This window comes from Carlito syrichta, unplaced genomic scaffold (assembly GCF_000164805.1).
Source record: "Carlito syrichta isolate Samal-C Ts95f unplaced genomic scaffold, Tarsius_syrichta-2.0.1 Scaffold305659, whole genome shotgun sequence".
Lineage (NCBI taxonomy): Eukaryota > Metazoa > Chordata > Mammalia > Primates > Tarsiidae > Carlito > Carlito syrichta.
Genome location: NW_007249755.1, coordinates 160,124 through 172,202, shown reverse-complemented (window position 1 = coordinate 172,202; position 12,079 = coordinate 160,124). Strand labels below are relative to the sequence as shown.

At 38.2% G+C, this 12,079-nt stretch overlaps 2 protein-coding genes across 12 annotated transcripts in view; one reads left to right on the top strand and one right to left on the bottom strand.

The window, feature by feature from the left end:
• The window catches only part of SRSF10 (serine and arginine rich splicing factor 10), a 13,673-nt gene extending 8,453 nt beyond the window's left edge, over positions 1 to 5,220 (top strand). For 4 of the 7 annotated variants that reach the window (XM_021714511.1, XM_008062159.1, XM_008062158.1 and 1 more), the window contains one exon: positions 3,930 to 5,220. In XM_021714511.1, the coding sequence (XP_021570186.1) occupies positions 3,930 to 3,990 (61 nt within the window). In that variant the 3' untranslated portion in view covers positions 3,991 to 5,220. Of the gene's footprint in view, positions 1 to 491 lie in introns of all 7 variants that reach the window. The other 3 variants (XM_021714510.1, XM_008062160.1, XM_021714508.1) reach the window with 2 other exon arrangements.
• A 2,905-nt stretch (positions 5,221 to 8,125) lies between these two features.
• On the bottom strand, positions 8,126 to 11,615 carry PNRC2 (proline rich nuclear receptor coactivator 2). 5 transcript variants are annotated; one of them, XM_008062154.1, is made up of 3 exons: positions 11,420 to 11,615; positions 10,319 to 10,524; positions 8,126 to 10,166 (listed from the first exon to the last, which is right to left on the bottom strand). In XM_008062154.1, the coding sequence occupies exon 3, from the start codon at positions 10,146 to 10,148 to the stop codon at positions 9,729 to 9,731; it is 420 nt and encodes a 139-aa protein (XP_008060345.1). In that variant the 5' UTR covers positions 10,149 to 10,166; positions 10,319 to 10,524; positions 11,420 to 11,615; the 3' UTR covers positions 8,126 to 9,728. The 5 variants fall into 5 exon arrangements, with proteins under 5 accessions (XP_008060345.1, XP_008060346.1, XP_021570187.1 ...); XM_008062155.1 differs by having other exon boundaries at positions 10,319 to 10,520; positions 11,420 to 11,607; XM_021714512.1 differs by having other exon boundaries at positions 11,424 to 11,596.
• Positions 11,616 to 12,079: the final 464 nt, after the last annotated feature.

Sequence of the window (12,079 nt, the reverse complement as noted above, 5' to 3'; positions counted from 1 at the left end):
GAGTGTATTGTCTTTTCAACTTGCCTCACATTAAATAAAATGTGTGAAGAGTAAGCCTCCCTCATAAAGAGGCAGGTAAATTTTGATACAAACGCACACAAAGTGCTGTATCAAAATTCAGGTTTTTTTACACTATGAGCGCACGCGCACACACGCACACATACACACAAAACCTACTTTGAAACAATTTACTAGCTTCTAAGAGCAGTAAAAAACAAAACAAAAACTAAGCAATATTATGGTCAATAATGCTCCTTAAATTTCAGGATAACTACAGAGGAAAATTCTTTTCCCCTTAAAATTATTTTTGCCATTTCGACCTGCTCAAATTTTAAGGTGAATTTTTCTAATGTTTTCTATGTTCCAAATCTTCATAGAAATCAGAGAAAAGCAGTGAAGGCTCCATGTTTCAGTCAAAAACTCAACCTCCCTGAAAATTCTATGTAACCCAGCTGGCATCTTTTCCCAAGACAGTGGGCTTACAATGATAGATTCAAACACCAACATCGATCTTTTTCAAGATCTAAATCCAATTCAAGATCACGGTCCAAGTCCCAGTCCAAGAAAGAAATGAAGGCTAAATCACGTTCTAGGTCTGCATCTCACACCAAAACTAGAGGCACCTCTAAAACAGATTCCAAAACACATTATAAGTCTGGCTCAAGATATGAAAAGGAATCAAGGAAAAAAGAACCACCTAGATCCAAATCTCAGTCAAGATCACAGTCTAGGTCTAGGTCAAAATCTAGATCAAGGTCTTGGACTAGTCCTAAGTCCAGTGGCCACTGATAGTATAAACCATGATCATTTTTAGGCATGTATCATTCATTTACTCATAGTTTGGTTTACTTAAATTATCAGGAATACAATGTTGCAATGATGCTTAAAAAACACTTGTTAGTTTTCCCTGTACCAGGCAATGGTTATAATTAAAATGATATGCTGTTGAGAAGCCACTCTTAAGAGTCCAGTTTGTTTAATGTTATGGGCAGCTACCAATTTGTGGTGTCTCTGTATATTTTTGTAAAGATTCTCATTTTTTATGCTTGAAGTATTTGGTGAAAAGATGTTGGTTGACCATAATTTGCAACATTGTCTTATTAAAAATAAACTCATATTCATATTTGGTAGAACTGTTAACCTAGAAATGTAGCTTGCTAATAAGATAGAATGATACAAAAGTGAAGTTGTAGCCACAGGTACAACACTGACTGCTCAGACACATTTAGGTTCAGGGTGGACCTTTATGTCTTGTCAAGATGTCTAGGCCCGTGATAATAGTTTATTTATGATGCAGTGTGGAATAGTTTTTTTTGTTAACCCCACTGTCTTGGGAAAAGATGCCAGCTGGGTTACATAGTATTTTCAGGGAGGTTGAGTTTTTGACTGAAACATGGAGCCTTCACTGCTTTTCTCTGATTTCTGTGAAGATTTGGAACATAGAAAACATTAGAAAAATTCACCTTAAAATTTGAGCAGGTCGAAATGGCAAAAATAATTTTAAGGGGAAAAGAATTTTCCTCTGTAGTTATCCTGAAATTTAAGGAGCATTATTGACCATAATATTGCTTAGTTTTTTGTTTTGTTTTTTACTGCTCTTAGAAGCTAGTAAATTGTTTCAAAGTAGGTTTTGTGTGTATGTGTGCGTGTGTGCGCGTGCGCTCATAGTGTAAAAAAAACAATTTTGATACAGCACTTTGTGTGCGTTTGTATCAAAATTTGCCTGCCTCTTTATGAGGGAGGCTTACTCTTCACACATTTTATTTAATGTGAGGCAAGTTGAAAGACAACACACTCATTCTAGGTGATTCTGTGGTGCCATGAAATTTAAAATAATTTTGGAAAAGGATTAGTCAGTTTTCAGCAAGAGTCATAAGTTTCTGATTACCAATGTAGTACCTGACTAAAAATAAAGACGTAATACCCTTAACCATTTATAATTTCTAGTATTTCTCTGAAAAATCGTTTTGGGGGCAAAAGTGACTTGATATGTCCAATTTCATTTCAGAATAAAAAGCTAGCATCTTTAAAAATCTCAGATTGCTTGCTTACAGGTATAAGTAAGAATTATGGAGAAACGATTCCTTTTAGAGGATTACTTTTTTCAATTTTGGTTTTAGTAATCTAGGCTTTGCCTGTAAAGAACAAAAAGATGGTTTTTAAATACTGTTTGTGGAATGTGTTTAAAGGATTGATTCTAGAACCTTTGTACATTTGATAGTATTTCTAACTTTCATTTCTTTACTGTTTGCAGTTAATGTTCTTGTTCTGCTATGCAATCATTTATATGCACGTTTCTTTAATTTTTTTAGATTTTCCTGGATGTATAGTTTAAACAACAAAAAGTCTATTTAAACTGTAGCAGTAGTTTGCAGTTCTAGCAAAGAGGAAAGTTGTGGGGTTAAACTTTGTATTTTCTTTCTTATAGAAGCTTCTAAAAAGGTATTTTTATATGTTCTTTTTAACAAATATTGTGTACAACCTTTAAAACATCAATGTTTGGATCAAAACAAGACCCAGCTTATTTTCTGCTTGCTGTAAATTAAGCAAACATGCTATAATAAAAACAAAATGAAGGAAATAATGATTAACTGGAATTATTATAGTATTGAATATGATTCTAAAATAACAGTGGAACCAGTCCTTTGTAGATTTAGGAATATTTTAAATCAGTGTTGCACTAGGCACAACTAGCTTTTACTTTGGAAATGATAGAACTTGCCAGAAAGCTACATCTTTTACACAGTACTTAAAGACTTCATTACGTAATGTCGGAGTTGTTTCATGATTTCTCATTAAGCCTCGGGTTAAATAACTTGAGGTTATTTGCTAGTGTTAAGATACATATTAAAATCAAATTTAGGTCAGCTAATTATAAGTTTATACTTTTAGTATTGGATGGATCAGAAATTCTGCTCTCCCTCTTCCTATATAGGATGAATTGGGCCTTATGTTTATGGCATGGTTTAAAATTCTTTTTTATTGAATGTTGGTGAGCAGTTAATATTAAGTGATAACCATTTTGGGGAAGTAGGCTAGGTGTTTTATGGTTTGAATTCTAGCTACTTTATATGACAATTATAGCTGATAATGTATTTTAAGTATTTATGATGTGTCAAACACTTCAAAAGGCTATGTGTTAACTCATTTACTCTCACAAAATCTTATGAGAAAAATACTTGGAAACTGATACACAAAGAAAGGCTGTAAGAGGCCCAGCCAGGATTTGAGTATAGGTCTGGTCCTTAGTTTTTTATTTTTTTGTTTTTTACAGACTATAATTTGAGAGAAATAGATTGAGGAGGTAGCTTGTTGAAATTGTTCTGAATCTCTGTATAGAACTAGGGCCTAATGTTTTCATTTTTATTTTTTACTTGTGTCAACTTATTTTTATACTCAGACTGTTTTCTTGAGAACCGTATATGTTGTTTCTCAAGTGATATGCCTAACAGCTTCAAAAGAACTATGTTATGGTTGATTCCATGATAGTTTGGATCCTACTGATACTTGGATGAGGATCTTTACATAGTATTTTAAGTTTAATTTGGGTTGCGCAGTTGAGTTCCACACTTAAATGAGTACCTGTATCTGGCACTGGGCTCAATATTAGAGTGGTTTTATCAACACTCATATGAGGGCTGACACTTCACCTGTCCTTTTACTTAAGATCTCTCTGCATTTTTTTTTTTTCCGAAGCCAAGTAAGCAAGAAGAAAAATGAGAGATAATGCTTCAGTGAGAGAGGAAAGGTGCTACATAGAGTATGAGCTGTTAAGTTACAACCCAGGGGAAAGACCTGGGAACTATTGTATTATTCTCTTGAAAATTTGGCCCAGTAAGCTGCTACATCCAGTTCAACTAACAAAATCCTGTATACCACAAAGAAGAATAAAGAAAACCAAACTGACAAACATCCTTCTTTTATTTAAGACCAAACTGCAGCTGGAATACCCAGTACAGTTCTGCTTACTACACTTCAAGAAAGATCTGAAAGCGGAAAAAGAACCAAAGAAGGGCAGTTCAAGCGACCAAAGGGTGGGTGGAAGGTGCTGCAGTATGAATACTGTACGAATATTTTGACTCTGGTCTGAAAAGATAAAAGAATGTTATCGAAAACTACATGGAATAATTGAAGTCCCTTCAAGTTTGAAAGTAAGCATTTTAGGACAAAAGGCAATTCAACTTTGTACTTGTGAAAACTAATCCCTAAATATGAATAGGTTTATATTGATTCATGGGTAACAGGTCCATAAAAAATTATTGGAAACTAGGATGTCTGAATATCAAGGAAGACAGCCATAGTCTCTTACAGTGCCTCTATTGGTCTGTCTCTAACTGAATTGGGTGGGGAAAGGCATGGTCCAGTATAAAAGTCAGTTCCATTTTCGCCATTATTGGCAAATCTTGCCTTTGTTTATTTTGGTGCCAGTGTTTCTGCTTAATCGTTGCTTTGTTGGCATCTGAGTTTATTTACTTGCACGCCACATGCAGTTTACATCTTTCTCAACTACTTTCTTTGCCAGGTAAATTCCAATTATACTTGACATCCAGCTAAGAGGGCCCATCTCTTCTCACCTCTTTCCTAGTCAGTATGTTCAGCAAATATTTATTGAGCCCTTACTGTGGGCAAAACATTGTACTGGATAATTTGGGAGAAAAATAGATAATTCCCTTATTCAATAAATATCTACTGAGCACAATCTAGTGAGCCATTACAGTATGGCCTCGTTTTGTTTGAGGTGTATTATTCATAACTATTTTACATCGTTCATAATCTTAATGTAATTATGAAGCCCAGTATAATATCAAAGATAAGTAATTTTGTGATTCTCTGCCATTTAAAAGTATCCAGTATTTTTGTTTGCATCCCATTAGTAAAAATAATGGAAAAATGATTTGTTTTAATCTGTAATAAACTGATTTATTGTGCAGTGACTGTAATATACTAGAGTTATATTCAATTGTTAACTCTGCCTCATCAAACACATTAGCAAGTAATCCCCAAAATAAGTACTTAACTTTTCATTAGATATAAAGGAGACTCTGGGTGCTATAATTAGATTATTTTGAGGCAGACAGAGAGTTGTTATCCGAACTGATCTAGTATGTTCTGTAATTGAGAAAATGTTCACCAAATTATACTTTTTAGTGATTTACATGTACATTTTATAGGGGACATGTTCTGTGTATAGTGAATAAATAACTTTTATAGTATCACAAATGTTTTGGATTCCTTAGTTTCTTATTAGGAAATGAAGTCCGTTTACCTATATACATTGATTCCATCACATATTTTGTTTTTGACATATTTTTGCCACATATTTAAAGTTATTCATCTGGAAATACGGGTTTAAGCCCTTAATTTATAAGAATTTTGAAAATATAGCAGAACACATGCAACTCAAGGGAGGTATGAACTGGAGGTATTTTATCTAGAAAAATATGTTTTAACATGTCCAAGGTCACACAGCAAGTAGCAGATCCTAGGTTCAAGTTAATTTCACTTGGTTCATCTTTGTTTTTAATCAAATGGAAAAATGTTTTAATAGCTTTATTTTCATGGAGATAAAACTTGATATCAATAGAATCTAGAGTTTACTTACTTGGCAAAGATGACTAGATTTAATTACAAAAGTTTTTTTTCTATCTTTACATAATCATTAACATCGAGGTACCTTAGGGAAGAGGTTCTGTGTTTGTTTTGCTCTCTACTTCTCCGTTTCCTTTTGAATTGAGGTCAAAACATTCAAGGAGGAGAATAGAGTTGCATATTCAATTGAGATTTTGTTCAAACAAATATTGGTGAATAGAAATATAAGAACAATAATACCTAGTATTTCAAAAACTTAGTTATGGTGAGAAAGGGCCCATGTGGTTTTGGCATCTGTTGATTTTGTATGAATTGCTTCAGTGTCTCTTCTGTGGTTTCCATTTATACTGAATGCTGTCAGTAGTATTGAGCAATGGACATGCCAAGGACATGCCAACTATATGATTTTCAAATTTCCTGTTTAATCTAAAAACACTCCTGGGAAATGGGTACTATTCCCATTTTACAGGTGAGAAAATTATCGTTTATGGAATGCCTATCATGTGATAGTTTTATTGAATATGCTGTTCATTCCTCACAGCCTTACAAGGTAATAACTTTTTTGGATGAAAAGGATTAAATGTAATCAAGATCTCATGGTGTTGTGGCTCAGACTCTTTCAGCCTGGCTTTCCAAATTTCAGTCTCTTGCAGATTTTCTATCGTATTGCATTCTGACCCATGTTTCTGTTTACAGAACCTGAGATTATATTCTGAAATGGGAAAACTGTGACATTGGGCAATAACTCATGAATAATTTAATGGCATTCTACTAGGACCACCAAAGCTTGTAGGAAGTCCCAGGAGTGAACCATTGTCATTTTAAATAGTGATGATCTAACAGGATGAAGTAATAAGCAAGCTGTTTACCTTTAGTTATTGACATCCAAAAGTTATTGTGTCGGTCACTGGAAAAGGTTTCTTCTCTCGAGGTTCTTCCTCTTGCCCTTACTCTAACAGTGTTGGCTGCCTTTATTATGTTTCTGTGTATTTGTAACAGCTGTTTCACTCTTGTATTAAATGATGAGGATTTTTCTTTTTTGGAATAAAAGCTGAGGCATGCAAATTCATTTCATTGAGAATGGACAGTAGTTTGAAGTAAAAGGCCTTTGTATCTAATTTTTTTGGCATATCACATTTCTTTGCTGGAGAGTGAAATAAATTGGTCTAGGAGCAACAACAAAAGTTTTTTTTTTTTTAATTTTACTCCACTTAGATTTGTGACTATGTAGGTACACTTTTCCCTAAGTTGTTTAAGAGACTAGAATGTACTGTTCCTCTTGCCTTAATCACCTATGAGTGCAACTAAAACACTAGAAAGTTTATGAGGTGTATATAAAAACCCTTTGGGTTTTTTCCTATCTAGTGCTTGTTTTGGAAAAGAGTTTATCAGGATTTATTTTAAGGATAGGGTATGGACCTGGATTCCATCATCCTATATACTCTTGTCATCAAAAAGATCAAATTTGAAATTAAAACAAGACTCACAGATCAAAGTTGAAATTAAAACAGAAGACTCACAGCATGGCTGTCTGCTTCAGCTGTTTTTTGGTTCTCACAAACCCATTGATTTAGGAAATTCCTTCACCATACTTTCTGTAGGCTAACCACAACTTTCATTAGGACCTAAGGTTTGAGGTGTTCACATAGATGGTCACTTTTATGTGGGTTACTCTTATGCTATTAAAATTTTTACAGGTAATTAAGAGCCCTTTCCACTCCCACCCTCCATTCTCAGCACTTTTGTCTTATGCTTGAGTCATTCCCAAACCAAAAATTGAGTACACTGCTATATTTTGATGTATAGATCCAAAACAGACACCTGGGCTGAGACCTGTCCAATCTAGTGAAGTTCTATTGCAGTACATAAAGAATTCGGCAATACTTGCCTTTGCCCACTGAAATTAAACTGGAAACACAGGAAAATGTTGCTTCTACCTCATCTCCAAATCAACTTTATTTCCTAGTTTGCATTTTTAAAAGCCTTATCATGAGATTACTACTTGAAGCTGCCCTATCATTTGGAGCCTATTAGCAAGTGTGTGGTTGTGATGCTATTCTTCAAAGTGCCCCCTTGTATGAAGGGTACTTTTTTTTAGTTGGAGTCTCGCCTCTCCCAGGCTGGAGTGCAGTGGTACGCTCACGGGCCACCACAGGCTCGACCTGCTGGGCTCAGGCAATGCTGCCTCACCGTTCCAAGTAGCTGGAACTACAGGCACGCACCACCATGCCCAGCTAATTGCGTGTGTGCGTGGAGATGAGGTCTCACCAAGTTGCTGGAACTACAGGCACGCACCACCATGCCCAGCTAATTGCGTGCGTCTGTGTGTGGAGATGAGGTCTCACCAAGTTGCCCAGGCTGGTCTCAAACCCATGGGTTCAGGCAATCCTCTCACCCAAAGTGCTGGGATTATAGGCACGAGCCACTGTGCCCAGCCTCATTGCCTCTTTTCAAGCTAATACCCCTATCACAGTTAGTTACGAGCATTCTAAGAATACATACTAAGCAATTATAATTGTTTTAGATTATAAACAAGTCACAGGGGAGGAAAAATAATTTTATTTTTTTAAATTTCATGCTTCAAATTCAATGTACAGTAAGTACTATATAAACTTGTCTTTATGATACCAGTATCTGACTTGGGCAATATTTCATCCAAGTTTATTTGGAGAAATACAACTTAGCCATTCTGCCTATAAACATCAAAAAGATGTCAAACTAGAAAATGAGGCATTAACAATCAGAATTTTTTAAATTGACCCACTTTTTTTTTTAACTTGCTACAGGATTGTTACATTTAGCATTTACCCTTAAGGTTGGTAAAACATGTTATCAAGGTATTATGCAAGAGTCTGTCTTTTGCACAAGTGGTCCATTGGCTTGCGCTTACTCTTAACCTAAAAAACCCAAAAAACACTAGCTCTGTACACTATCTTTGTATCATAAGTTGTAAGACTTGGCCAAAGCCAAAATCTTTAGGCTTGAAGGGAGCCTTTAATAGTTTGTCTTTGGGATTAAAGGGGGGGAAAATAGTTCCATACTGCATTTCACATCTCTTAAAAAGTGTTTTAGCAGCTTAAACCTTTTTAGTTATAATACTTATTACACTAGGATTTACTTTGAAACATAGTTTACAACCAAATCATTTATAACATACATATACTGGCACTTCAGCACAAGGGCAAACTTTAAAAACTATTTTTTTGGACCTTTAAAATTAGGCCATAGTATAAAAAACAGCCCATGGTCTTACATTCAGCAAATTCATACTAAAATATTTTTGTAGGATAAAAGCCAAGAAAACTTTACATATGCTACAAGTTTATTACATGTATTTACATGGCTCTTTTTTCCCTAGGTACTTAAAACTTTCACATTATACAACTCCCCAAAGCAAGCTTTGGAGGGGATGAGACCAGATCACTATCAAAATAGATTGTGCAGAGCTATAATACAAAAATGTATTCTGAGAGCTATTGCATAACCATTAAATACTATTTCTATAAAAAATGGTTTGGGTGCACTTGTTGGTAGATACCTATTCACTGCATTTAAGAAACAGCCCTCGGGGTATACTGTGTCTCGTTCTAATAAGCCCCAAGTGCCTTTTCCACATTCAGCACTATAATAAAATACAACTATGAAGAAAGATTCACCTTTTCTTCTGGCAGTGCATCAAGTTGTTGGCACACTACTGGTTTGGATGTCTCTAGTATGTTAAAACTTTCCAATGTTTTACCTAATCCTCAGTCCTTTATGTCTCAGCTAGATGTTTATAATCTGACTCACTTTCAGCAATCTACTGGTTCATGAAATGATCTTAAATTATTATTTTTCTGATAGAAAAACTTGATTACCGTTCCCCATATCTAAACTTGAATGGTTTCACTTAAAAGCTACTCAACCAAGAACACTTACCATTAAGTACGATGATTAATTTCATTAAAAATTTTTAAGTTGCACTGATACTGCCCTTACATCACAGTGCACACAACACATAAAACAAATGAGATGAAGCCTAATTATATTCTTTACACTAATTAGCAGTTCTACACAAAGATTCTCCAGTGAATTTGTTTGAGACCAATTGACAACTAGCCATAAACAACTAAATCGAAACATTAATACTTTATCTTATTTTATACTTGTACTTTAAGTAAGGTTTTAAGTTGAAATGTCATTATTTCCTTATCTGAAGGATTAAAGGAAACAGGAACCCAGTGGCTTGGTGGTTTGGGAAGAACACTTGGTGATGGCGGCTCACTAAATTTGGCTCCAGCATAGTTTTGATTAACTTGAGATTTAAAAAGTAAGCTGGGACTTGATAAGCTAGAGTTCCAATTTTGATTATTTGGAAAATTTTTGTTCTTCCCCTGATTTTGCAAGGCCTGCCATGCAGCTGCTGATGAGTTATAACCATGTCCTCTTTCTTTTTTCTTGTGAACAATCTTCATCTGGGAATTCTGATCCTTGGTCTTCTGTCTATTAAGCTGTTGTTGGTTCTTACTAACATTTCTAGATTGAGGGGCTGGAATGTTATACCTCTCTCCACCACCCATCTTCAGCTTCTTTGTCACCTGTAAGTAAATGGAAACAAATGTTGAGTGAGATTCCAAGTAAGAAAAGTTCAGAATCTTTTAAAGGGAAGTTTCTATAGTCTCAGCTTATAACTCCAGAAATTTTGGAAAAGTCTCAAAAATTGGTCACATTATGCGGTGAATTTGTATACCTTTCAGTCTGCTTTTCAGATTGCAGGATTTCCACTACTTGTCTTCTTCCTTGCTGCCAAGCCCAGGATAGTAGGTGTTGCTTTCTGACGGATCCTTTCCTTTGTTTCAATACAGAAGTTTTCATGGGCCGATCTGCTGAGTTCAGCCTAGGAGCTGAGGCCAACATCTGAGTCTCCTCAGCACACAAGTTTGAGAGAAGTCCTAGCTAAAAAAATAAAGATTACTTCAATCCAAAAACACAGGAGATTTATTACAGAAATAGCTGACTGTAATGGCGGCTACTTCTTGAACAAAAAGGTAGGAAATGTCTGAGTATAGCTTTCTTTGACCTCATAACCATCCTCATTTAAGAACTTATACATCCTTAAGATCCAGGAACTCCTGGAGAATTTTTGGAAAAGTGCCTGCAAGTCCCGCAACAAGTTTGTTTCTTTTCCTGAGAAAGACCTTTTCAGATTCTCTAACGTATTTTGTGACCAAAATATTAGGTCAAACTAAGGAAGCCTTTAAAGTCGTACCAAGACTTGAAATTGGTTTTCTAAAGAGATCGCGTTTTTTAAAATCCCACCAGAACCTTCCAATCTTCCGACACACCTCATACCCGTTTTTCAGTCCCTCCCAACACGTCTACATCTCGTAGTGCCGTTTCCTTTGGTTAACACCCTCGACTCCTCGTTTTAAAATAAGTTTTCACACGCCTCAACACGCCAAGCCCCGGTGTCCCATCTTAAATATATAAAAACGTCTCCCTACAGGGAACAGTTTAACACTCAAAGTTCCGTTTTCCTTTGATGCTCCGAAGTTCCAAGTTACCAAACAGGGAAGCCCTCGTCCTTTCAAAGAGTGAAAGGGCCTTCCCGACAGTTTAATAACCCTAAGTAGAAGGATTTCCGGACTGAGTCCCACTCCCAACGCAAGGCCGGAAAGCTCGCTCCCTCCAGCGCGGGCTTGGCTCCCTAGTGGCCCCATCCTCCTCGAGCCCGGCCCGGGGTCCCGGTGCTCCTCGCGCCCGCCCGGGTTCCCCGATCTCGCCTCCGTCCCCCAACAATGGGGAGCGCGGCCACCAACATGGCCGCGCCCGCGGTGCCGCCACCACTCACCGACTTCAAGCTCGGGACTGCAGTGGCGGCGGCTCCCTCTCGAGGTCGAGGCCTCCCCCCCTTTCCAGGGAGCGACGAGGCAGGGATCGAACAAAGCCCACGAGCACAGACGAGCTAGCTGCTGATCACTCCAGCCTCTCCGACCGGCCTCCTCCTTCCGCCTCTGCCGACAAAATGGAGGCGGCGGCGAGCGCAGCAGCCGGGCAGGGAGGCCCCGAGGCCAATCAGAACACGACGGCGCGGGGTCCGGCCAATGAGAAGCGGGCCGCCGCCTGTTGCCGGGGCAGGCGGGGGCGAAGGCGGGGAGGTGCCTGTGGCCGAGGGTTTGAAATCCGCCCCGGCAGGAGCATGCCGGGAGTAGCCGCTGGGTCCCGGGCGACGGCCTCTGCCCGCCCCGGCGTCCGCCCGGCCCGGCCGCCGGCCCCTCCGCCCGTCCTCGGCTCTCCCTCGAGGCGCTCCTGCCCGCGGGCTGGCCGCCGTGGGACTCCCCGGAGGGCGTGGCCGCAGCGGGACGTTGGGCTCTCCAGCGAGGTTCACTGAGCCGCGTGACCTAGGTTTGCCAGGGGAAGACGCTGGAGAAAGTTGCGCGCCCCGGCCGGCGCCCCGCGGGGGCAGCCCCGCACGCCGGTCCTCGGCCTCCGCGCTCCACGGTGGCGGCTC